General features: G+C 40.6%; 1 protein-coding gene across 3 annotated transcripts in view; it reads right to left on the bottom strand.

Annotated features, from left to right (window-relative positions):
• cluh (clustered mitochondria homolog) overlaps positions 1-27,204 on the bottom strand; it is an 83,414-nt gene that overhangs the window by 35,540 nt on the left and 20,670 nt on the right. For 2 of the 3 annotated variants that reach the window (XM_008122650.3, XM_008122649.3), the window contains exons 2-7: positions 14,488-14,681; positions 11,118-11,289; positions 10,643-10,786; positions 8,389-8,516; positions 8,064-8,218; positions 6,428-6,553 (exon numbers count right to left, since the gene is read on the bottom strand). In XM_008122650.3, coding sequence (XP_008120857.2) covers positions 6,428-6,553; positions 8,064-8,218; positions 8,389-8,516; positions 10,643-10,786; positions 11,118-11,289; positions 14,488-14,655 — 893 coding nt within the window. In that variant the 5' untranslated portion in view covers positions 14,656-14,681. Of the gene's footprint in view, positions 1-6,427; positions 6,554-8,063; positions 8,219-8,388; positions 8,517-10,642; positions 10,787-11,117; positions 11,290-14,487; positions 14,682-22,340; positions 23,329-27,204 lie in introns of those variants that run through there. The other variant, XM_008122648.3, reaches the window with a different exon arrangement.

Here is a 27,204-nt window from a genome sequence, read left to right as displayed (position 1 = left end):
TAAGCCACACCCACTCCTCTAGCTCCGCCCCCTGTGTGTCCTAACAGCCGCCTCAGGTGCTCAGCCCTGTCTCCGGCACTTGGGAAGAGGCTCCGCCCCTCCTCTGGCCCCGCCCCCGTGTCCTAATAGCTGCCATTACCGCCCCCCTGGATCGCTCCAGCACCCACCGGGGGCAGTAGCCCCCACTTTGGGAATCACTGCTATAGGTGCTCTTACTGCCCATTACTGAGAAAACCAGCTGATTCCTAATCAACCTAAAACGCAGATACAGTAGAGTCTCACTTATCCAACACTCGCTTATCCAACGTTCTGGATTATCCAACGCATTTTTGTAGTCAATGTTTTCAAAACATCGTGATATTTTGGTGCTAAATTCATAAATGCAGTAATTACTACATAGCATTACTGCACATTGAACTACTTTTCCGGTCAATTTTTTTGTTTAACATGATGTTTTGGTGCTTAATTTGTAAAATCATAACCTAATTTGATGTTTAATAGGCTTCTCCCTGATCTCTCCTTATTATCCAACATATTCACTTATCCAACGTTCTGCTGGCCCGTTTATGTTGGATAAGTGAGACTCTACTGTATGTGCTTTCGTAAGACACAATATATAATAATACTAGCTGTGCCCGGCCACGCGTTGCTGTGGCTTTTTTTTAGTGGTGTTGGTCAATCTACATTGGGTTTTATTTTTGTTGTGACCGTCAACAAAAATTATACAGTATTATTTATTCATTTATTACATTAAAGACATATGATAGGATATTACGCTATAACATATAATAGTATACGACTATTTCACAATATTAGTAGTAATATATATATATATATATATATATATATATATATATATATATATATATAAATTATATTGTTTTGTTATTAGTATTATATTGTAGTGTATTATAATATTATTAGCAGTATTATATGTATATACAATGTATTGTATTATTATATATATTAATATATTGCAAATTGGCCCCAGAGTACGGAATGGCCTTGTAGTTTCAAAGCCTGGGTGGTTCCGTGTGTTAGAGGGGGGGAATGCTTTGTTGGGAGGTGCTAGGTGGTCCTGACTGTTTCCTGGATGGAATTCCAGTGTTTTCAGAGTGTTGCTCTTTATTTACTGTCCTGAGATGAGAGAGTGATGAGTATGGAATGGCCTTGTACCTTCAAAGCCTGGCTGCTTCCATGCCTGGGGGGGGGGAGAGAATCGTTTGGTGGGAGGTGTTAGCTGGGTGTGATTGTTTCCTGGATGGAATTTGTGTGTTTTCAGACTGTTGTTGTTTATTTACTGTGCTGAGATGAGAGAGTGATGAGTACGGAATGGCCTTGTAGGTTCAAAGCGTGGGTGGTTTCCTGTGTGAAGGGGGGAATCCTTTGGTGGGAAGTGTTAGATGGCCCTGATTGTTTCCTGGATGGAATAGCTGTGTTTTTAGAGTGTTGATCTTTATTTACTGAGATGATATTGTTGTGTATTATTGTACCACAGTAATTATTTCATATTACAGTAGAATCTCACTTATCCAACATTCGTTTATGCAATGTTCTGGATTATGCAATGGAGTCTGCCTTTTAATAGTCAATGTTTTTGGAGTGAGTGTTTTTAATGTATTGTGATATTTTGGTGGTAAATTTGTAAATACAGTAATTACTACATAGCATTACTGCGTATGGAACTACTTTTTGTTTCAAATTTGTTGTATAACATGATGTTTTGGTGTTTAATTTGTATAATGATTACCAATTTCGATGTGTAATTGGTTTTCCTGAATCCCTTCTTATTATCCAACATATTTACTTATGCAACGTTGTGCCGGCTTGTTTATGTTGGATAAGTGAGATTCTAGTGTATATTTATAATGTGATATTATTTGTTTAGAAGTGGATTATATGAGGCGCCTTCTGTTATAACAATAATAATTATTATAGTCTTGAATGATTATCATTGTGATAAAAATAATAACTTACCACTTATTATTAGTTGTTATTATATTGTTGAATGATTATCAATGTTATAATAATTATTATTAATTTGTGAATGATTATTACTATAATAATAATAATAATTTTCTATTATTACGATTTGTTAATACATTGTTGAATGATTGTCAGTGTTATAATAATAAGAACTGACTATTATTATGAATTATTATGTTTTCAAATGATTATCAGTATTATGATAATAATAAATTAGTATTATTATTGGTGATTATTACATGATCAGTTATTATTATATTAATAATTATTACAGGGAAGGGAAAGGTGAGGGCGATAGGGTTTGAGAGGGGAAAAAGGGGGGCTTCTGAGGCATTGGAGGGATTGTAATTTGTGGGTGAGAACAACAACAACAACAACAACAGAAAAGGGGGAAGCTCAGCCTGGGCCAACTTGGGCCTTCCCTTGACTTGTTTTGGGCACCAACTTCCACCCTTCCTGGCCTGAGGTTCTTTCCTTCCCCATCAGCCGTTTAACTGGGTGAGGGGGAAAAGGAAGGGTCCTGAGGCCGGGAAGGGTGGGGGTTGGTGCCCCAAACAACTCGAGGGGAGGTCCAGGCCTGCTCGAGGGCCGTGCCCTCCTCTTCCCCCCTCACCTTGAAGAGCTTGAAGACCTCCGAGAAGAACCGAGAAGGGAGGAGGAGAGAGGGTGAGACGGGGGCTCCGCGGGGCCTTCCTCGCACTGAGGGGAGGGGAGAGGGGCGGGAGGAGGGGGCCTGAACGGCAACCGGGGCCCTCCATGGGCCCTGAGGGGGGAGGAGATCGAGGGGGAGAGGGCAGAGAGCGCCGTGAGGCCCGCACCTCCCAGCGCGGCCTCCTGCATCCCGCGCCCACCAAGGAATCGGCCTTCCTGCCTTCCTTCCTTCAGCTCTGAGGCGAGGTGTGTGTGTGCGCGCGGGAAAGGATGGGGGTGCGCGCAGGCGCACATCACCTGTTGCGGTTTTTGGCTGTTTGTGGCCCTGTGATTGTGTTTGTCATATAAATGTGTTGTATCTTACTAGAGCCGTGGATGATGGGTTGTTTTGTCAAATTTGGAGGTTGGGGGGCCTGTAGATTTGTTGTTTTGTGCGTCGCCGTGATGCCATCACTCTTTTATATAGAGAGATAATATATTGTACTCACATATAATGTTGATAGCATTACAATGTAATACAATATAATACTAATAATACAATATAATAATATTAATTATATATTACGGTACAGTGGTATAGTACAATATAGTAATATATAATGCTAATATTGTGCTATGCTAATAATATAATATATTGTATGTACATATAATATTGATAATATTACAATGTAATACTAATAATCCAATATAAGAATATTAATTATATATTACATGTAATATTACTAATAATATTACGGTATAGTGTTATAGTACAATATAATAATATATAATGCTAATATTGTGCTATGCTATTAATATAATATATTGTATATACATATAATATTACAGTGTAATACAATATAATAATACAATATAATATTATATATTACATGTAATATTACTAATAATATTACAGTACAGTAGTATAGTACAATATAGTAATACTAGCTGTGCCCGGCCACACGTTGCTGTGGCCAAGTATAGTGGTATGGGAAATAAAGTATTGAGGAATGGGTGGTAGTTAAGGTAAAGGGTAAAGGTTTTCTCCTGACATTAAGTCCAGTTGTGTCCGACTGCACACTGAAGTGGATTTTATGGCAGTGTGGAGTCAAGAAAATTCAGTTCAAAGCAGATAATATAAGATTATAAATGGGTTATATAGTTGTGTGGAAGGGCCTTGAGTCTACACTGCCATATAATCCAGTTCAAATCTGATAATCTGTATTTCATAGGCAGTGGGGCAGAGGCCTAAGTGAGGCCTAACTCTGCCTGTCCCCTGGGCTGAGTGGGTTGCTAGGAGCCTTTGAACTGGCAGTAATTGGATAAAAACAATTATTCCTCTCCCTCTAATTAGGACTTTATTTTTCTTTTCTTTTTGTTGTATGAACGTAGAGGCATGGATGAGGGGTTGTGCTGCCAAGTTTAGTGTTTCTGGGATGTGTAGTTTTGTTGTTTTGTCCTAGGCCGAAATTTCATTACCCTTTTATATATATAGATATAATGCTAATATTGTGCTATGCTAATAATATATTGTATGTACATATAATATTGATGATATTGCAATGTAATACACTATAATACTAATAATACAATATAATATCATTGTATGTGCTTTCGTAAGAACAGACAAGCATCTCAAGCTCTGAGGATCACCTGGGAAGGAATTCCACTGGAACACTGCAGCACACCCAAATACCTGGGAGTCACTCTGGACCGTGCTCTAACTTATAAAAACCACTGCCTGAAGCAAAAGGTGGGTGCTAGAAATAATATCATACGAAAGCTCACTAACAACCAGGGGATCACAACTAGACACAATTAAGACATCTGCCTTTGTGCTTTGCTACCCTGCGGCTGAATATGCATGCCTGCTGTGAAATAAAGAGTTTCATCTATGCTGACGATTGTGCCATCACCGCTCAAGCAAAAAAGAGATGGACCTTGAGAATGTGGCCCCTGAGAACATCTTTGAAGCTGAATTTGGATCTCAAGGTTGGAAGAGATTTCTCATCCTTGGGGCAAACATAGCTGAGCATGGCTCTCTATATCAGGGGTCCCCAAACTTTTCCTTCAGACTGTTGAGGGGCCGAATTATCATTTGAAAAAAAATACAAACAAATTCCTATGCATACTGCACATGTCTTATTTGTAGTGCAACAACAACAACAATGAAAGAATACAATATTTAAAAATGAAAACAATTTTAACCAACCTAAACCTATTAGGATTTCAATGGAATGTGTGGGCCTGCTACTGGCCAATGAGATAGTCAAGTTAATTGGGATTGTTGTTGTTGTTGTGTGCCTTCAAGTCATGTCAGACTTTGGCCGAGCCTAAGTCTAAAATTAATTATTTATTTACTGCATTTATTTACTACATTTATATCCCACCCTTCTCACCCCGAAGGGGACTCAGAGCAGCTGTACGTACATACAATATATTATATTATTAGCATAACACAATATTAGCATTATATATTACTACTAGCTGTGCCCGGCCACGCGTTGCTGTGGCAAAGTGGTGGTGGTATTGGTTAAAAATTGTTGTGTAATTTTTATTTGATGTTATTTGTATTTTTAAATTATTTTTATTGTAAGTTATCTTTTTATTTATTATATTTTATTATTTTCTAGTATTATTTTTAGTTATTTTCTGTTATTACCCTGTTTCCCTGAAAATAAAACATCCTCGGAAAATAAGACCTAGTAGAGGTTTTGCTGAATTGCTAAATATAAGACCTCCCCCAAAAGTAAGACCTAGCAAAGTTTTTGTTTGGAAGCATGCCCGGCACCAAACAGAACACCAGAGCATGCAGGATTGGTAAATGTACATACCAGTTGTACATGGAAATAGTGGTAGTAACAAGAAATTCTTTATAGGATTCACAGTTTGTCTGATTATGTTGGTTTGTGATGACAAGTACTGTACACTACAGTATATAATAAATATTCTTTTTTTTTGTTCAGCAATAAATGTGAATTCTTTTTCATGTAAAAATAAGACATCCCCTGAAAATAAGACCTAGCACATCTTTGGGAGCAAAAATTAATATAAGACACTGTCTTATTTTCGGGGAAACACGGTATAGTATTTTATTGTATTAATTTTTTAGTGTTTTTAATTATTTTTAGTGTTTTTTATTATTTTTATTGGGTTGCTAGGAGACCAAGTTGGAGGAGCTTAGCCTTCTAACTGGCAGCAATTGGATAAAAGCAATTATTCCTCTCCCTCTAATTAGGACTTTATTTTTCTTTTCTTTTTGTTGTATCAACCTAGAGCCGTGGATGATGGGTTGTGTTGTCAAATTTCGAGGTTGGGGGGCCTGTAGTTTTGTTGTTTTGTGGGTCGCCGTGATGCCATCACTCTTTTATATATATAGATATTGAACCATACCACTATACTATTATATAATATGTAACATATACCATATAATTAATATTATTATATGGTATTACTATTAGTATTATATTGTATAACATAAGATTATTATCAATATTATATGTATATACAATATATTATATTATTAAAACTGATATTAAAATATTATATTATAAAACTGAGGGCAGGGGCCAGGTAAATGACCTTGGAGGGCCACATCCGGCCCCCGGGCCTTAGTTTGGGGACCCCTGCTCTATATGGTGACATGCCATGTTCTGTGTCCCACGTATTTTTCAGTCCTATCCTTCCTTCTACAAACTCATCGGGACTCACTTCAACTTTGAAAGAAGGTAAAAAGCTCTTGAAGGACGGTCAATATCTCCCCACCCCAAAGTAACCCTAAACGTGGGAGGGAAAGAGAACGGGAAGTCACCGTTTCTTCTGCAAAGAAGCAAAGTTCCTTTTGAAAGTGGGGCTGATCTGGTTCAGAAGCTCGACCAGGGAATGGCTGAGGAAGCTGGGATTGGCGGGCTTCGGGTTGAAGTTGTAAGCTGTGGACCTGCAGAGAGGAAGAGAAGGGAAACTTAAAAGAGTGGCAAAAAGGGGGAACCAAAGCAACTGCAGTCCTAGTTGGCATTAGGGTTGTACATTCGCCGTAAACCTTGACCCATTTCGTGTCCCGGCTTTCGGTGTTCCTAGACACAATATATAATAATATAATATATTGTACACACATATAATGTTGATAGCATTACAATGTAATACAATATAATGCTAGTACAGTAGAGTCTCACTTATCCAACATTCGCTTATACAACGTTCTGGATTACCCAACGCATTTTTGTAGTCAATGTTTTCAATATATCGTGATATTTTGGTGCTAAATTCATAAATACATTAATTACAGCATAACATTCCTGCGTATTGAACTACTTTTTCAGTCAAATTTGTTGTATAACATGATATTTTGGTGCTTAATTTGTAAAATCATAATCTAATTTGATTTTTAATACTTTTCCTTAATCCCTCCTTATTATCCAACATATTCGCATAAACGGGCCGGCAGAATGTTGGATAAGCGAATATGCTGGATAATAAGGAGGGATTAAGAAAAAGCCTATTAAACATCAAATTAGGTTATGATTTTACAAATTAAGCACCAAAGCATCATGTTATACAACAAATTTGACTGAAAAAGTAGTTCAATACGCAGTAATGCTATGTAGTAATTACTGTATTTACGAATTTAGCACCAAAATATCACGATATATTGAAAACATTGATTACAAAAATTCTTTGGATAATCCAGAATGTTGGATAAGCGAGTGTTGGATAAGTGAGACTCTACTGTAATTATTTATTACATGTAATATTACTAATAATATTACGGTACAGTGGTATACTACAATATAGTAATATATAATGCTAATATTGTGCTATGCTAATAATATAACACATTGTATATACATATAATATTACAATGTAATACAATACAATACTAATGCAATATAATAATATTAATTATATATTACATGTAATATTACTAATAATACCACAGCATAGTGGTATAGTACAATATAGTAATACATAATGCTAATGTTGTGCTATGCTAATAATATAATATATTGTATGTACATATAATTTGTAAGCCTCTCTGAGTCCCCTTCGGGGTGAGAAGGGCGGGATATCAATGCTATGTCTGTTATTATTGTTGCTTTTATTGTTGTTTTTATTGTTTTTATTGTTATTTTAAAGCTAGGTGTATTGTTTTAATCTATTTCTGTAAACCACTCCGAGCCAAACTGGGAGTAGCGGCATACAAGTTTAATAAATAAAAATAAAATAAAATAAATAAAGAAATAAATAAAAGGCTTGACTTGAAACATGAACCAGGAACCTAGGCCTAGCTTCTTACTCCATACACTACGTTGCCTAAGCAAGACTAAACAAGAGGCATTTGCTGCCATGTAGTGCAGTGAAGGTATAATCTGACATCCCTTGGAGGACATTACTAGGGACTTCCAAGTAAACAAAGGCGACACGAGACACGGCAACGTGCCGCTACTTACTGATTGAGGTAAAAGCCTCGTGTGGATGCCGTGATGCTCACATGACGATCTTCCATCGTGATGACATAGAGGTACATGAGGTCTCCGTGCATCTTCCGGTTTCCGGGGGGAGGGTTCCACCCGCTCATCGTCAGTACTTTGAGGCACTGCAGAGGCTGGTGGGGAAGGAGACACTTCCCATTAGGAACCATGCAACTCACTTGGATCACAATGACATAGTTGAGACTTTAGGACAAGAATTTCTTATTCTGGAGTGGGAACATATTTTTACATGATGGATTTTAATAAGACAAGTCATGGGTAAAATGTAGATCTTCAAGTCTACCTTCCAGTCTCTGTTCTGGGGCTGAAGTGGGCAGAGGGGCCTCTCTTTGCTTCCGGGCAGGATGTGCTCAGGAGGGGTGCAGTCGATCTGCTCCATTTCTGTCCCTTTCTTCTTCCGCTTGCCACTGTCTAGAACAAAGAACATACAGAAAGAAAAAGTATATCCCAACAGGCTTAGCTGTTGTGCTATACTAATAATGTGCTATACTAATGTTGTGCTATACTAATAATATCATATATTGTATGTAAATATACTATTGATCATATTACTGTAATGCAATATAATACTATTAATAATATAATATAATAATTATATATTACTAGCTGTGCCCGGCCATGCATTGCTGTGGCGAAGTATGGTGGTATGGGAAATAAAGTATTGAGGAATTGGTGGTAGTTAAGGTCAAGGGTAAAGGTTTTCTCCTGACATTAAGTCCAGTTGTGTCCGACTGCACACTGAAGTGGATTATATGGCAGTGTGGAGTCAAGATAATCCAGTTCAAAGCAGATAATATAAGATTATAAATGGGTTATATAGCTGTGTGGAAGGACCTTGAGTCTACATTGCCATATAATCCAGTTATAATCAGATAATCTGTATTTTATAGGCAGTGTGGAAGAGGCCTAAGTGAGGCCTAACTCTGACTGTCCCCTGGGCTGCGTGGGTTGCTAGGAGACCAAGTGGGCGGAGCTTAGCCTTTTAACTGGCAGCAATTGGATAAAAACAATTATTCCTCTCCCTCTAATTAGGACTTTATTTTTCTTTTCTTTTTGTTGTATGAACATAGAGGCATGGATGAGGGGTTGTGCTGCCAAGTTTAGTGTTTCTGGGATGTGTAGTTTTGTTGTTTTGTCCTAGGCCGAAATTTCATTACCCTTTTATATATATATATATATATTACATGGAATATTACTACGAATATTGCAGTACAGTGGTATAGTACAATATAATCATATATAATGCTAATATTGTGCTATGCTAATTATATAATATATTGTATATACATGTACTATTGGTCAATTATTATAATATAATACTACTAATAATATAATATAATAATTATATATTATATATTACATGTAATATTACTAATAATATTACAGTATGATGGTATAGCACAATATGGTAATATATAATGCTAATATTGTGCTATGCTAATAATATAATATATTGTATGTACATATTTATTTACAGTATTTATATTCCGCCCTTCTCACCCCGAAGGGGACTCAGGGTGGATCACATTATATACATATAAGGCAAACATTCAATGCCCATAAACACATCAAACAGAGACCGAGACAGACAGACGCAGAGGCAATTTAACCTTCTCCTGAGGGGATGTTAGATTCTGGTCACAGGGGGGAGCAGCTGCTTCATCATCCACTCTGACGGCTCTTCCTCATTCCAGGTCGTAAATTAGTTAAACTTGCCTCCCCACTTTTATAAGTGGTACCTTATTTCCTACTTGATAGATGCAACTATCTTTCGGGTTGCTAGGTCAGCAACGAGCAGGGGCTATTTTTTATTTTTACTTGACGGGTGCTCACGCCGCCACGGGCTGGCCTTGAACTCATGACCTTATGGTCAGAGTGATTTATTGCAGCTGCTCAACAGCCTGCGCCACAGCCCGGCCCCATAACTTGTAAGCCGCTTTGAGTCCCCTTCAGGATGAGGAGGATGGGATATCAATGTCGTAAATCAATGAAAGGCTTGATTTGAAACATGAACCAGGAACCTAGGCCTAGCTTCTTACTCCATATGCTATGTTGCCTGAACTCATTTGAAAGTAAACAACTTGCCAATTAAAAGCCGCCCATGAAATCATTTTGTCTCCCTTGAAAACTTTCTCCAACTTTGCCATGCGATGCCTATTGTCTGCTCTGCTCTGTATACGAAGGCCTGTGTTGATTTCCGTATTTATTTATTATTTATTACAACATTTATATCCCGCCCTTCTCACCCAACAGGGGACTCAGGGCAGCTTACAATAAACACACATATAAAACCTGTACAATATACTATAAATCAGTTAAAAATTAACTTACATAAAGTTACATACCTCCAGGTGCTTTGGTATCACTTAATTCTCCGCTCGACAGTTCCTTATCTCATGTCTCTGACTGCTTGGCCTGCCCTTGAAGGCCTGCACTTTCCCAGTCAGCTTTCTCACTGACAGAAACATCATCCCCTTGACTGAAACCCACAATCCTCTCTAAAACATCCGTGAACCCATCAGTCCCAGGATGATTACCTCCAAGGTCCCCGTCGGAAAAGACACTAAGGAATGCGAGCGAGTTGCAGTCCACCCCGTTGAAGGCATCTGAGGGGTCAAGGCTCTTCAGGAGGTCTCGGATGTGGCGGACATGGATCCTGGCTTCCCGGACTGTATATGGCTCTGGGAAGGTTCAGGGGAGGACGAGAAGGGAAAAAGACATCAAACACTATGGTGCATCCCACCGTGCATACCCTAACATCACACATCAGCCAGAGGTTGACCACAGAATCACACTGAAGGGCCAAAAGATTACTAGAGTTATTCTTTGTAGGCCCTCTAACATGACTCAATTCCCTGTAGGAATCTCTACGTCAGGAAGTTAGGAATTGTGGGAGTTGAAGTCCAAAACACCTGGAGGGCCCAAGTTTGCCTGAACCTGAACTAGGTCCTCCAATACTTTCCATGTTTCAGGTTTTGCATCTATGCTTTTTTCTTGTTGTCCCCGTGTTACCTTCAACTACTTTTAACACCGAATCTTCTTGCAAGCCTTCGATGGTCTTCAGCTCCGCAAAGTTATCCAGCACGTTTCCATCGAGCTGCAGGGAGAAGCACGTTCGGTGGCAGGTGTCCTCACGGTCCATCAAGACTTGGTGGATCTCCTGGACCATCTCTTGTGGAGAGACCTGGCCAAAGGAGGAGAAGCAGCAGGACTTGAAACCTGACTCAAACCCAACCACCTCCTAGATCAGTGGTTCCCAAACTTATTTGGTCTACTGTCCCCTTTCCAGAAAAAATATTACTCAGCGCCCCCTGTAAAGGGGGGCGTGGCTTAGAGGGGTGGGCGTGGCTCCTGCTCAAGAGGGCGGGGCTGAGCTTCTCCCGTAGTCCAAGATGCAGGACTGCGAGGGGGAGGTGGGCGGGGCCACAAATGGGCAGCCAGGACTGGGATGGGCGGAGTTACGAGCTCTGAGGCAGGGCTGAGCTTCTATCCCTGTTTGAGGCGCCTGCCAGGACACAGGGGGTGGTGCTAGAGGAGGGGGCGGGGCCTCTTCCCAAGTGCCTGACGGGGCTGAACCTCTATACCCCACCCGTGTTCTAACAAGTGCCTCAGGGGAGGTAAGCAGAGGCTCAGCCCTGTCTCGGGCTCTTGGGAAGAGGCCCCGCCCCTGCCCCTAGCCCCGCCCTTTAGTCCTAAAAGACCTCTCAGGAGAGGTATAGAGGCTCAGCCCTGTCTCAGGGTCTTAGAAGGAGGCCCCGCCCCTTTCCTAGCTCCGCCCTCTGTGTCCCAACAAGCGCCTCAGGAGAGGTATAGAGGCTCAGCCCTGTCTCGGGCTCTTGGGAAGAAGCCACGCCCACTCCTTTAGCTCCGCCCCGTGTCCTAACAGACGCCTCAGGTGCTCAGCCCTGTCTCCGGCACTTGGGAAGAGGCCCCGCCCCTCCCCTGGCCCCGCCCCCATGTCCTAACAGGTGCCATCACCGCCCCCCTGGATCACTGCAGCGCCCACCAGGGGGCGGTAGCGCCTAATTTGGGAATCACTGTCCTAGATTTATGCACTGTCATTACGCAGAGAGGGGGATAATAATAATAATAACAACTTTATTTTTGTATCCTGCCTCCATCTCCCCAAAGGGACTTGATACACCATCACTACCTCAAAAGGCCAACCAACTCTTCATTTCCACATTCAAAAACATCTTTTGATAAGTTTCCTTTTTTGATGGGAGTAGTCATATTGACCCATGGTAAGTTGACCCATGTTTGGACGTTTATTTTCTGTCGACTATTTCTCGATTTATACGTGACGTCACATTTCCAGCGTCTGCTTCTCCAGAACCCATTCACTTTTGCCTGCATGTCATAACACTCTCAATTAACTCAGTGCCGGCTCCCCTTCACAACGATGCCGAAAGTGACCGTTTCCCCTGGCTAAACCACTCTTCACACTCTCACTGGACAATAGCCATCCAGACTGATCAGGCTTAGTCCTCTGAATGTGAGATGCTTTACATTAAGCGGATGCACAAGGTAATCTCCGCCTAATTTTAGAATGAGCAGAAGCAGCGCTTCAAGAGAACATGGGTGACTGGACGGTAATAAGTGAGAGCGGTTCCTCAATGGAGAGGTGGTGGGGTCTCCTTCTCTGGACATTGATTCTGGGATTCCTCCTGGAGCTATCGTTCAAAACTTGTGCTTGTAAGCAGCTCTTTCTCCTGAGAGAATTCCTTGCCCTTTTGCTCCTCTAAACTTTGGCCTTGTCTTGCGACACACTAAGCAACCGGCGGGACAATTGCGCAAGCGTCAGAGCTGGTACCAAGCAAATAATTTGGCAACCGAAGAAACAGGGCCCCTTGTATGTTGATTAAAATACCAGCTCTATCTAGATGGAAATCTGTGTTTGCACTGTTGGTTGATTGAGGCAAATCACCTTCCCGGTCTCAATTCCTCCTTCAACGTTCTGGCCGTCTGCTCAGAACGCTTGGAATAAATATGTTTCACGACTCCTTAGTTCAGCTTATCAAAGTGGCTCAAATTTTATTTATTATTTACAACTACAGTAGAGTCTAACTTATCCAAGCCTCTGGATTATCCAAGCCATTTTTGTAGTCAATGTTTTCAATATATCGTGATATTTTGGTGCTAAATTCGTAAATACAGTAATTACAACGTAACATTACTGCGTATTGAACTACTTTTTCTGTCAAATGTGTTGTATAACATGATATTTTGGTGCTTAATTTGTAAAATCATAACCTAATTTGATGTTTAATAGGCTTTTCCTTAATCCCTCCTTATTATCCAAGATATTCGCTTATCCAAGCTTCTGCCGGCCCGTTTAGCTTGGATAAGTGAGACTCTACTGTATATACAAGACAGATCGGACAACAACCAGACTCCATCTGTCTGCATTGAGCACGGAATCAGGAGTGAACATTCCATTCTTATCTCAAAAACATACCTCCGGCTAGCAACCGGAAGCTTCCCAAAGTTACGCTCTAGCAATTCATTCCTACTCTATGCATTTAACCTCTTCACTTCTAGATTACACACACAGCTTTCAACTCCAAGCACAATTTCACACTATACGAATACATTTTACTAACAAAAAGCAGCCTGCAAACGTAAGAATACGGATGGGAAATGAGAGGTCCCCAGATATTGTTGGACTCCAATTTCCCGTTAGTACCCTGTTTCCCCTAAAATAAAACATCCCCAGAAAATAAGACCTAGTAGAGGTTTTGCTGAATTGCTAAATATAAGGCCTCCCCCGAAAGTAAGACCTAGCAAAGTTTTCGTTTGTAAGCATGCCCGCCAAATAGAACACCAGAGCATGCAGGATTGGTAAATGTACGTATCATAGAGTGTTTTACATGGAAATATTGGTAGTAACAAGAAATTCTTGATAGGATTTACAGTTTGTCTGGTTATGCTGGTTTATGATGACAACTACTGTACAAATATTGTTCAACAATAAATGTGAATTCTTCTTCATGGAATAATAAGACATCCCCTGAAAATAAGACCTAGAGCATCTTTGGGAGCAAAAACTAATATAAGACACTGTCTTATTTTCGGGGAAACACGGTAATACTGGCTGTAGCAGTTCCACTAAACAAGGGCTGTATGACAATTGAGTTAGATGGGAGCTGTAGTTCCCATCTTGCAATGTACGGAGAGCCACAAGTTGCCCGCAGTTGTCCGAAGGTGCAACTTTATGACAGGACACCATGTGCAGGGCCGATGACAGCATGGAACATGGTGGGGCTCAATGTTGTTATTGTCTTGACATTGGCTTTCTAGGGCTTCCAAGTTCCTCCAGAACGCAAGACGGCAAGCAACCCTCTGCGTGAAGGGAGCCTCGAGGCATAACGGTGGCACTCACCTGCAAGGGAAATGGTTCCACTGCCGGTGCATGGACCTTGACCGTGAAACCAGTGTCTTGGATGACAATGACCTCTTGGTCGTTCCCGTCATCGGCATGATCCGGCTCTTCGTGGCCGTTCTGCTTGGCCTCCTCCTTGTGGTTCTCGTGCAAGCCATCGCCGTTCATCAAGGCGAAGTTAGACGAGCGATCCTCTGGAAATAAGAAAGAGAAACAGCTTTAGCACATGACTGCATGGAGTGCTGTTACATTCCTGCCGGAGCGGTACTTGTTGATCTACTCACATTTGCATATTTTCCAACTGCTAGGTTGGCAGAAGCTGGGGCTAACAGTGGGAACTCACCCCACTCCCCGGATTTGAACCGCTGACCTTTCGGTCAACAAGTTGAGCAGCTCAGTGGTTTAACCCGCTGCGCCACCGAGGGCTCCTTCCTTTCCATACAAGTGGGGATGGACACGGGACAACGACGGTACCAACAACAACACAGGATTTGTGGGAGTTCTATTTACTTTCCCTGGAAAGTTTTTAATGCCCTTTGTATTGTACTAGCTGTGCCCGGCCACGCGTTGCTCTGGTGTTGTCTGGTGGTGTTGGTGAGAAATTGTTGAGGTAGTGGTGGTATTGAATGTTTGTTGTATGGTTGTCTTTATGTTTAATATGCATTTGGTTGTTTGTGTACTGTGAAAGTGGTGAGGGTAGAGGGGGGTCTATGTCCCTATGTAGTATTTTATAGTATTTATACGTTGTCCATGTGTTGTGAATGCTTGGATTGTGTCCTGCTGCATAGTAGAAAGGGTTGGGCTGGATGGCCCTTAGGGGTCTCTCAAACTCTTGTGCCTGTCCCCTGGGCTGAGTAGGTTGCTAGGAGACCAAGTGGGCGGAACTTAGCCTTGTAACTGGCAGGAACTGGATAAAAACAATTATTCCTCTCCCTCTAATTAAGACTTTTTCTTTTCTTTTTGTTGTATCAACCTAGAGCCGTGGATGATGGGTTGTGTTGTCAAATTTCGGGGTTGGGGGGCCTGTAGTTTTGTCCGCTGCCCTGATGCCATCACTCTTTTATATATATAGATTGTTGATGTGATGGCACTGTGTTGTCAATTTGTAAGCCGCCCTGAGTCCTCCAGGGGAGAAGGGCGGGGTAGAAATACCAGAAATAAATAAATAAATAAATACTCTCCCAACCCACACAAATTCAATTTTTCCCTCTCCAAGTTACTAGAAATAGGTGTGCTCCCGCCCCGTTTCTGCCCAACATACAACACCCTTTCCCTGTTTTGCCAGGGGCAGAGGGGTTGGTACATCTTGGGATAGGAAAAGAGGCATCTAAAGGTGAAAGAAAAGAGGGTGCATGTATGTATCTATGTATATAATACCAGCATTTATTTATTTTAGGTTTTGGAGAGCCCTCTCTAATCAAAACCACTGCAAAATGGGTGTGGGCAGGGTACCCTGAGGCTCTAATCCAGTGGATTGCACAAACGGTGTGAACCTGCGACTGGAAGAGAAGACAGAGGCCGCTCCCAAGTTGTGCCTGGGAAAGTTACTTTTGGGGACTACAAATCCCCCCCAAATCCCCCAGCGAAGCGGCAACGCCTGGCTGGTCGATCCAGTTGCACTGGCAGAGCCAGAGATTTGCAGATGACCAGAGATGTTTTCTGACTCACTCCCCAGACATGTTTATTATCACATTTTTATCCTCAACCTAAATCTGGATTACCATAACTGGCCCGTAAATGGAGTATTGTTGGATTATTTTTTCATTGTTGGATCGTATGTTGTATATTTATTTATTAGCAACATTTATATCTCTCCCTTCTCACCCCGAAGGGGACTTAGGGCAGCTTACAAGTTATAGGTACATACACTCTATATATAAAAAATAGTAATGTGCGTTTTTCCCATGGAGTAAACAACAAAACCCCTGAACCAAATCACACCAAATTTGGCCACAAAAGACATAGTCATCCAATCTATGTCTTTCAATAAAAAACATAGAAAAATAAAGTCCAAATTACAGAGGACGAGGAAGAGCTGTTCTCTCCCTGGCTGCCAGTCAGAAGGGTAATAATAATAATAATAATACTTTATTTATACCCCGCCACCATCTCCTTATGGGGACTCGGGGCGGCTCACACGGGGCAAGACCCAACTAGCACTATTTACAAAAACAGCATAAATACATTGAACAATATACAAAAAAACACAGTAAGACAATAAAACAAGAGTTAATACAGCAGTAAATCAATCAACCACCAAGTACAATTCAGTCAACTTCATTGGTGGGGGTATATTATATTATTGGTATAGCACAATGTAAGCATTATGTATTACTACATTGTACTATACCACTATGCTGCAATATTATTAGTAATTAGTTCTTTTTGGAGCCAACCCAGGATTTTATCAGTATATTTATTGCATGCAACCTTATTTGTTTTATGATTTGTTTATTGTTGATTGACTTGTTTTATTGCTATGTTTTTATATTGTCTGATGTCTGGGCTTGGCCCCATGTAAGACGCCCCGAGTCCCTTTGGGAAGATAGGGCGGGGTATAAAAATAAAATTATTATTATTATTATTATTATTATTATTATTATTAATATTACATACATATTATGCCAAACAGCACCCTTTAAAAAAAGTTCCTATCAACCTAGAAGAGCAGTACAAAGAATGAGTTTTAAATGCTTGAAGATTTTATTTGTGTACAGCTCCTGTTCATGAAAAGCCCTCTTTAACCTTGGTAAATAATAATATTAGTAATAATAATAATAATAATAATAATAACTTTATTTTTATACCCCGCCACCATCTCCCCAAAGGGACTCATCTCCCAAAAGAAAGTCCAACAGACATAAAATCAAACAATCAATTAAAACAATACCATCACTAAAATAAAATAAGATAAAAATATAGGTATATATTATCTGTTATTGCTATTGTATCATTGTTCTGCATTTGTTATATTTTTGTGTGTTTGCACTATTGAGTGCTTTTGTGAGCCGGCCCAAGCCCCTTAGGGGAGCTGGTGGAGGGGTATAAATAAAGTTTATTATTATTCTTATTATATGTAATATACAATTAGAATAATGCATTATTATTATATTGTATTACATTATAATATTACTATCAATATTATATGTACAGTATATATACACACACACACTATATTCTATTATTAGTATAGCATAATATTAATATTATATATTATAATACTAATTTATGTTTATTACTTGTATTATTTCTGTTTTTATTATGTGTATTGTATTGTATTTGTCATGCTGGAAACCGCCCTGAGTCCCCTGAGGAGATAGGACGGTATATAAATAAAATTTTATTATTATATTATTAAATGATACACCAATAAATTAATGCTGCTTGATATACCAACAAAATAATTTGGGTCTCGCTTGCTGAATTGCTATATATATATACTTATGTATCTATACACATAATAAAAGTGAAAATATGTATGTATGTGTGTGGCTGGGGTGTTCACTTTGCACATGCCTGCCTTTCCTGCAATTTCTCAATAGCCCCACAGTTTAGTCATAATGCTCACTACGTATTTTCTGAATATTATTTTACTGTTATTGTTTTAATTATATATGCTGTTGTCGTATTGTTTTATCTGTTGATCAGGCTTGGTCCCCATGTGAACCGCTCTGAGTCCCCTCAGGGAGATAGAAGTGGGTTATAAATAAAGTATTCGACTTGTGTTTTTGTGATACTAAATCCAGCATATACATCTTGTTTGCTGTGTCATACTATGTCTTTGTGTCAATTAATAATAATAATAATATAATATTATTAATATAATATTATTATTATTAATAATAATAATGTGATTTTGTGAAACGAAACCCAGCATATCTATCCTGTTTGCTGTGTCATATAACGTAGTTGTGTCAATAATAATAATAATAATAATAATAATATTGTCAGCCTCCTTGTGTCCCTATGGGGAGAAAGATGGACTAGAAATAAAGATAATAATAATAATAATACAACATCACACAGTCCTAAACACTTGGGAAGTGTTCGACTTGTGATTTTGTGATACGAAATCCAGCATATATATCACATTTGCTGTGTCATACTATGCCTTTGTGTCAATAATAATAATAATAATAATAATGAAGATACATTTATTTATTTATTTATTTATTTATTTACAGTATTTATATTCCGCCCTACTCACCCCGAAGGGGACAGTCCTAAACACTTGGGAAGCATTTGACTTGTGATTTTGTGATACAAAATCCAGTATATAGATCTCGTTTGTTGTGTCATACTATGTCTTTGTGTCAATAATAATAATAATAATAGTAATAGTAATAATAATAATAATAATAATAATAATAATAATAATAATAATAATATTGTCAGCCTCCTTGTGTCCCTATGGGGAGAAAGACGGGCTAGAAATAAAGTTAATAATAATAATAATAATAATAATAATAATAATAATAATAATAATACATCACACAGTCCTAAACACTTGGGAAGACACATCTCATTTGCTGTGTCTTTGTGTCAATAATAATAATAATAATAATAATAATAATAATAATAATATGGTTAGTGGCCAGCTGCAATAAATCACTATTAACCGAGAGGCCATGAGTTCAAAGCTCGGGTTGGATTGAGTGACTGACCATTAAATAGCCACCGACCATTAAATAGCCCCAGCTCGTTGTTTACCTAAGCAACCCAAAAGATAGTTGCATCTGTCAAGTAGGAAATTTAGGGATCGCTTTATGTGGGGAGGCTAATTTAACTAATTTACGACACCATAAAACAAAACTTTCCAGCAGCGTGCAGAAGAATGAGGAAGTACTCCATCAAGGACTCGGTGTCACAAGTGGACGGTGAAGCGGGAGCTCCCCCTGTGGCTGGAATCGAGCATACCCTCATGAAGCTGGAAAATGATAAATTGCCTCTGTATCTGTCTATATATGTCGTACGTCTAATGGCATTGAATGTTTGCCATGTATATGTGCATTGTGATCCGCCCCGAGTCCCCTTCGGGGTGAGAAATAAGGGTGGGATATAAATACTGTAAATAAATAAATAAATAAAAATAATAATTCACTTACACCAGTGGTTCCCAACCTTTGGGCCTCCAGGTATTTTGGACTTGCCAGAAACAGGCTCCAAGGCCTATCACTTGAACACAGAGTTTTATCTACCCAAGCTCTGCTTTTCTATTGTTTGCAGCCAAGAAAAGGCACTGGAATGACACACCAAACTATAGGCCGTGTGATGCAATCTGAGACACTAAACATTAACCCATATCGCCAGAGAGTATACACGGTAAAAGAGTAGGGGGTGTAAAAGCAAATTATATATATTTAGATGTGGTTGTCTCTCTGCAAGACATTGAAACATCCAAACACGAATCAAGCAACACGAAAGGCACTGCAGATTAAATCAACCACAGAAGTCAGCCATAGCGGAGCACCTGATGAACCAACTTGGACACAACATATTATTTGAGTACACAGAAATGCTGGACCCCTCTAACAACCACCATGTCAGACGGCACAGAGAAGCCATTGAAAGAATGGGGACAATTTCAATAGAAAGGAGGAAACCATGAAAATAAACAAAATTTGGCTACCAGTTTTTTTTTAAACTCTCAAATCAGGACAGTAAATAAAACAGAGGAATTCCGGACATGAATCAATCAGGGGTAGCTAATGCCTCAGAACAAAGGATTCCCCCAGGCAGGAATGAACCTTGCAAGGCCATTAATGCCAATCGAGGTGATTAATTAAAACATTCACACTGGCCTCCAACAGATAAGTTATTTCTCCCACATTGGACACTATTCCACAGATATATAAACCCCACTTGCCTAGTTTCCAACAGACCTCACAACCTCAGAGGGTGGCTGCCATAGATGCAGGCGAAACACCAGGAGAGAATGCTTCTGGATCATGGCCAGCATGGTGTCCTGAGTTGGTTTAAAGAGCTGATTTTAAAGTACAGTAGAGTCTCGCTTATCCAAGACTCGCTTATCCAACGTTCTGGATTATCCAACGCATTTTTGTAGTCAATGTTTTCAATACATCGTGATATTTTGGTGCTAAATTCGTAAATACAGTAATTACTACATAGCAATACTGCGTATTGAACTACTTTTTCTGTCAAATTTGTTGTATAACATGATGTTTTGGTGCTTAATTTGTAAAATCATAACCTAATTTGATGTTTAATAGGCTTTTTCTTAATCCCTCCTTATTATCCAAGATATTCGCTTATCCAAGCTTCTGCCGGCCTGTTTAGCTTGGATAAGTGAGACTCTACTGTAGTCTCGAGTATAAGCTGACCCAAATATAAGCCAACCAGGATCCTCACGCGAGTATAAGCCGAGGGGGGCTTTTTTAGTCCTAAAAAAAGGGCTGAAAAATTAGGCTTATACTCGAGTATATACAGTAATTGATTTTAATGTTTAATCTTTTTAATGTTTGTGTATATTTATAATTATTTTATGTCCCGGCGTGGAATGCTTGCCATATATATATTGTGCTCCACTCTGAGTGAGAAGGCTGGAATATAAATGTTTTAAATAAATAAATATAGCCCGGAAGACTCACAGAAATCCAGCAATTCCGGCCATGAAAGCCTTCAACAACACATCTATATATATAAAAGGGTAATGAAATTCCGGCCTAGGACAAAACAGCCTAGGACCCCTCATCCATGCCTCTACGTTCATACAACAAAAAGAAAAGAAAAATAAAGTCCTAATTAGAGGGAGAGAAATAATTGTTTTTATCCAATTGCTGCCAGTTAAAAGGCTAAGCTCCACCCACTTGGTCTCCTAGCAACCCACTCAGCCCAGGGGACAGGCAGAGTTAGACCACACTTAGGCCTCTTCCACACTGCCTATAAAATACAGATTATCAGATTTGAACTGGATTATATGGCAGTGTAGACAAGGCCCTTTCACACAGCTATGTAACCCATTTATAATCTTATATTATCTGCTTTGAACTGGATTATCTTGACTCCACACTGCCATATAATCCACTTCAGTGTGCAGTCGGACACAACTGGACTTAATGCCAGAAGAAAACCTTTACCCTTGACCTTAACTACCACCAATTCCTCAATACTTTATTTCCCATACCACCATGCTTCGCCACAGCAACGCGTGGCCGGGCACAGCTACCCTGTTTCCCTGAAAATAAGACATCCCCAGAAAATAAGACCTAGTAGAGGTTTTGCTGAATTGCTAAATATAAGGCCTCCCCTGAAAATAAGACCTAGCAAAGTTTTTGTTGGAAGCATGCCCACGGAACGAACACCAAAGCATTGGATTGATAAATGTACATTGTTGTACATGGAAATAATGGTATTAACCAGAAATTCTTGATAGAACTCACAGTTTGTCTGGTTATGCTGGTTTGTGATGACAACTACTGTACAGTATACAATAAATGTTCAATTTTTGTTCAACAATAAATGTGAACTCTTCTTCATGGAAAAATAAGACATCCCCTGAAAATAAGACCTAGCACATCTTTGGGAGCAAAGATTAATATAAGACACTGTCTTATTTTCAGGGAAACAGGGTAGTTAAAAACTATTTTAGCTTCAAAATCTACATTCCTATATGAATGCCTTGGATATTTAAATATTGATGCTATTGCCACCGACACCCCCGGTAATTACGATGATGCCAAGTTCATCCAAGGTTGCTGTGGCCCACTTTCAGCCAAACAACCTGACGACTTTGTGATCCTGCCACGTATCATTTTCAAAAGCGCTCCCCCATTTGCAATTGTGAATTTTCCCACCTGTGCCACTCGTAAAACAAGAATTTTTTCCTTCCATGCCTTCTTTCATGGGGCATGAAACGGTTTCTGGAACAATAAGGATCTTCTTTCCAGGCGAACTCCGGTGCCTGTCCAAGATCATACTCCTGCCCAAGGAATCGGGCTGAAAGACACAGCCACATGCAGCTACCACAGGATCCGTGGAAACGGTTTCACGGCGCTTAGCCTTTTCCACCATTGTGCTTTCTCGGCCATGGGGCCAACTCTGAACAGACATCCCACGACTTCTAACCTCTGCTTCATTGCTTGGTTCTGTCCTCTCTCTGTCCTGCTTTGCTTGAAAGCTGGGATCCTTGCAATCGTGGAAAGCTTGATCCGAGTGAGAATTTGTAGAGTCTTGCACGGGGAGTGATTCAGGAACATACAACTTTGGTGCGGCCAAGATCTGACAGCTATCAGAAACTATGTCGGGGAGTTGACTCTGATTCTCCTCCATCGAGTGCCCGTCTGATTTTCCTCCACTTTGGGAGTATTTGCACGACGAACGGCTACATTCAGTGTGCAAAGACATGGCTGTAGGGATTTCCATTTTGTCTTGGATTTCGGGATCTCTCAGCAAGAGCGGTGACCTCTCATCTGATGAATCTTCATGGGCAATGCATGGGCAGCAACCGGCAAAAAGAGCGTTCCCCATAACCTCCCATCACAGAGGATGCATTACGAGAAGGGGCGGCTTAAGCTATAAGCGAGATACGCATTTGTGGGAGGCAACAATCCCATAGAGGCACGCCCAGTTCAGCGCTCAAAGTATTATTATTATTATTGTTATTATTATCATCCAGAGATGATGATGATAATCAGGGGTGGCTCAAGTTATAAGCGAGATACGCATTTGCGGGAGGCGCCAATCCCATAGAGGCACGCCTGGTTCAGCGCTGAGAGAAAGTATTATTATTATTGTTGTTATTATTATCATCCAGAGATGATGATGATAATCAGGGGCGGCTCAAGTTATAAGCGAGATACGCATTTGCGGGAGACGCCAATCCCATAGGGGCACGCCTGGTTCAGCGCTGAGAGAAAGTATTATTATTATTGTTGTTATTATTATCATCCAGAGATGATGATGATAATCAGGGGTGGCTCAAGTTATAAGCGAGATACGCATTTGCGGGAGGCGCCAATCCCATAGAGGCACGCCTGGTTCAGCGCTGAGAGAAAGTATTATTATTATTGTTGTTATTATTATCATCCAGAGATGATGATGATAATCAGAGGCGGCTCAAGTTATAAGCGAGATACGCATTTGCAGGATGCGCCAATCCCATAGGGGCACTGTTGAGGTACCTGTGCCTGGTTCAGCGCCAAGAGAGAGGCGGGCAAACAGAAGTTTATCTCTCTGCCTCAGTGCCGCTTCTGATTACGAGGCTTCCCATCCTGGACCGCAATGGTACAACCAACACTTTCAAAATCTTCACAATCCAAAATGGCTTTCCTTTGTTTCCCTAGAGTCTTCACAAACATCCAGGCTGTGATAAGTTCACACATCACAGAAACATATACCCTACTTTAGTAAACGTCGGCACAGGTGCTTTTTCTCCTTTAACAACGCAGGAAAGCAAAGCAGCGAGAAAGGTCAGCAACATCCAAAGAGGCCTGGCATTCCCGCAGGGTTCCCAAAAGCAGCCTTCGTTTCTCCACCAACACAAAACAAGATGCCAGCAAGCTCCTCTGTTGTGCGATGCCAGGAGAGAGGGTCACCAGAAACCGGGGCTTTTCTTTTGCGTTGCCCTGGAGAACGGTCCGGGAAAGTGGGCTGCTTTTCCTTCCCCTTCGGCTGTGAGAGAGAGCACTGTGGCAGGTTTAAAGTGGGTTATAAATAGAGCCGAGAGGGTGGGCGCCGGACCAAGCAACACGGGACTGCCACTGAAGCCTTTCACCTTTGCCAAACTAACAAACAAATGCCGAATGCCAGAGCTGAGGCCAGGGTGCCATGCCTCGACTCCAGCACAGTCGGCTATAGCAAACAGACCAAGAGAAAACAGTATTATTATAATAATTATAATAATTTTATTTTTATACCCCGCTCCATCTCCCCGAAGGGATTCGGGGTGGCTTACATGGGGCCAAGCTCAGGCAACAGATAATATAAAAACACAACAATAAAACAAGTCAATCAACGATAAAACGAGTCATAAAACAAATGAGGTCACATACAATAACAATAAATATACTATGATACAATCATAATACAATAATAAGACATATTGCAGATACAGGAAGTGGAGACAAGATAGAGCACAACTGTGTTGTCGAAGGCTTTCAGGGCCAGAATCACTGGCTCGCTGTGAGTTTTCCGGGCTGTATGGCCATGTTCCAGAAGCATTCTCTCCTGACGTTTCATCCACATCTGTGGCAGGCATCTTCAGAGGTTGTGAGGTCTGTTGGAAACTTGACAAGTGGGGTTTATATATCTGTGGGATAATGCCCAGGGTGGGAGAAAGAACTCAAGTGTGAATGTTGCAATTGATCAGCTTGATTAGCATTGAATGGCCTTTCTGCTTCTTGCCTGCGGGAATCCTTTGTTGGGAGTGTTAGCTGGCCCTGATTGTTTCACGTCAGGAATGGTTTCACATTCTTTCTCCCACCCTAGATATTCCACAGATATATAAACCCCACTTGCCTAGTTTCCAACAGACCTCACAACCTCTGAGGATGCCTGCCATAGATGTGAGCGAAACGTCAGGAGATAATGCTTCTGGAACATGGCCATACAGCCCGGAAAACACACAACAAACCAGGACAGCAACCTCCCAAGCCTTTCACTATTTATTTTTTAATGTATGCATTTGCTAACCTGTACATTGATTTGCCAGTTTAACTGTATCTCTTTGGTGTGGAGGAGTTAGAGACATGTGATTGTACTGAGCATGTTCAGACACAGGACTCCATTTTGCAGTCAGTGTGTTTTACGTCAGGGGAGAGTGCTTCTGGAACATGGCCATATAGCCCGGAAAACTCACATCAACCCACTGTTCAGGGATATATTTTGCTGCTGCATTAGCTGGAGACTGTCTTCATGTGACAGGACTTCAGTCTCCCTGAGCCGGCTGTTTTTGGCAGAGCACTTGGTTCTCATGCTCCAGCTAATAAAGAAGGGGTCTGCCCTTTTCAAAGGAATAGGGTTTTTAACTGGTAGTTCCTGGGCATTTGTAGCCAAAGGAGGAAGAAAAAGACTATGCAGATCTGACTGCCAAACACATCCCGGTATTTACATCCTACCATCTGCCGGGATATATGATCCTGGGAGTTATTCCAAATTCTATACAGTTTTGTGTGCCTTCAAGTCAGCCATCAAATTGCCATGAATTCCATAGGGCAGGGAATACCCAGAGATGGTTTTGCTTGTGAAATACAAGCCTATAGCAAATACAAGCCTTCCACCCAAGTATTAACCAGTTAACTTCCAAGATCAGACAAGAAAATCTATGTTATCGAGGCCACAGCATTACTCGCGACATTGTGACAAATGGGCTTATTTGGGGAATCTGTTGCCTGAAGGCAGCAAAAAACACCTACAACCACTGCCAGATTTAAAGCACAATATAGAGCTTTTTCAATACTTTGGGAAAGTATGGAAGAGGTACCGACAACTCTCAACTTTACTCAACCTTAAAACATCCTCGTCGTAATGCATTTTTCTTTAAAAATACTTATTTCTTACACAGGTTATACATTCTGCAAAATCACGTTGAGCGAGGCGCCCAGCTCAGCGCGCCACACTGAAAAGCAGAAAAACTAGTGTTACTGGTCAACCCAGCTGACTGGCAGGCACCAATAGAAAGACTCAATAGATGTGTGTGCATGGGTGAGAGCTATCCCTTTTCTGTCTAAAACACTAAAACAGTGTTATCTATTTATAACCTGATTCACAAACCCGCTGATCAAAGGAGTTCCCTTTTGCAAAGTATTTTTGAACACAGATCCTGTTGATATTCTGGATGGAATAGCATCACAAACTTTCGGAAGATTGGTTAGGAGGGCTGGAAATAAATACAAAAACCAGAAAAGCACCGCAAGAAAGCTTCACTTGTGAAAAAATGCATAGAGTTGGAAGAGACTCACCCCCTGCGGCCCACCAATGTGACCACCTTTCAAATATTTACACATGGCTACAACTTCCTCTTCCCCAAGCTAAACATACGTAGCTCCCTAAGCCATTTGTCACAGGGATTCATAGTTTCCACACCGTCTTGGTCACCCTTCTCTGGACGCCTTCCATCTTGAGATTACTACAGCCCATGTGCCTGTTTACAACTGGCAAAGTAAACAGCAGCCACCTCCAGAATTCATGTGACAGGACTTCAGCCTTCCTGAACCGGTTGTTTACATAATAAACACATAATAAAAGTGGAAATATGTATGTGTGTATGTGGCAGGGTGTCCACTTCCACAGACAAGCTCCCACTTCCACAAACAGTTATGATCCCCACCTATGAGGAGCCACCAATAGCCCTCCCTCCAAAGACAATGCAGGTCATAGTGAGCACTATAAACATGTCCAATGTCCTCCACAAACACCATCCTGCCCAGCATCCAAGTGAAGGCTTTCACACGGGGACAATTTCATCCTAGATTTTGTTTTTCCTCCACCACAAACATCCCAGTGTTCCTCACTCTCTCCTTTGGTGTGAAATTTGCACGATCCCACCCACTGCCTCTCCCATAACCCTTTTCTATGGCACACAGCAAACAGAGGAATTGATCAGCAACTGAACATACTGGAGAGGTTTGGGGAGAATTCACGTCGGGGTTTAGGTGGTCAGATTCTATGACTTGACTGAAATATTTGCAAAGCAAGGCTAGTCTAACCACACACTTGTGCTTCACTATTGACATGCAGAAAAAAATAGGAAGCCATTGT

This window comes from Anolis carolinensis, unplaced genomic scaffold (genome assembly GCF_035594765.1).
Source record: "Anolis carolinensis isolate JA03-04 unplaced genomic scaffold, rAnoCar3.1.pri scaffold_7, whole genome shotgun sequence".
NCBI lineage: Eukaryota > Metazoa > Chordata > Lepidosauria > Squamata > Dactyloidae > Anolis > Anolis carolinensis.
This window is presented reverse-complemented; position numbering and strand designations above follow the sequence as displayed.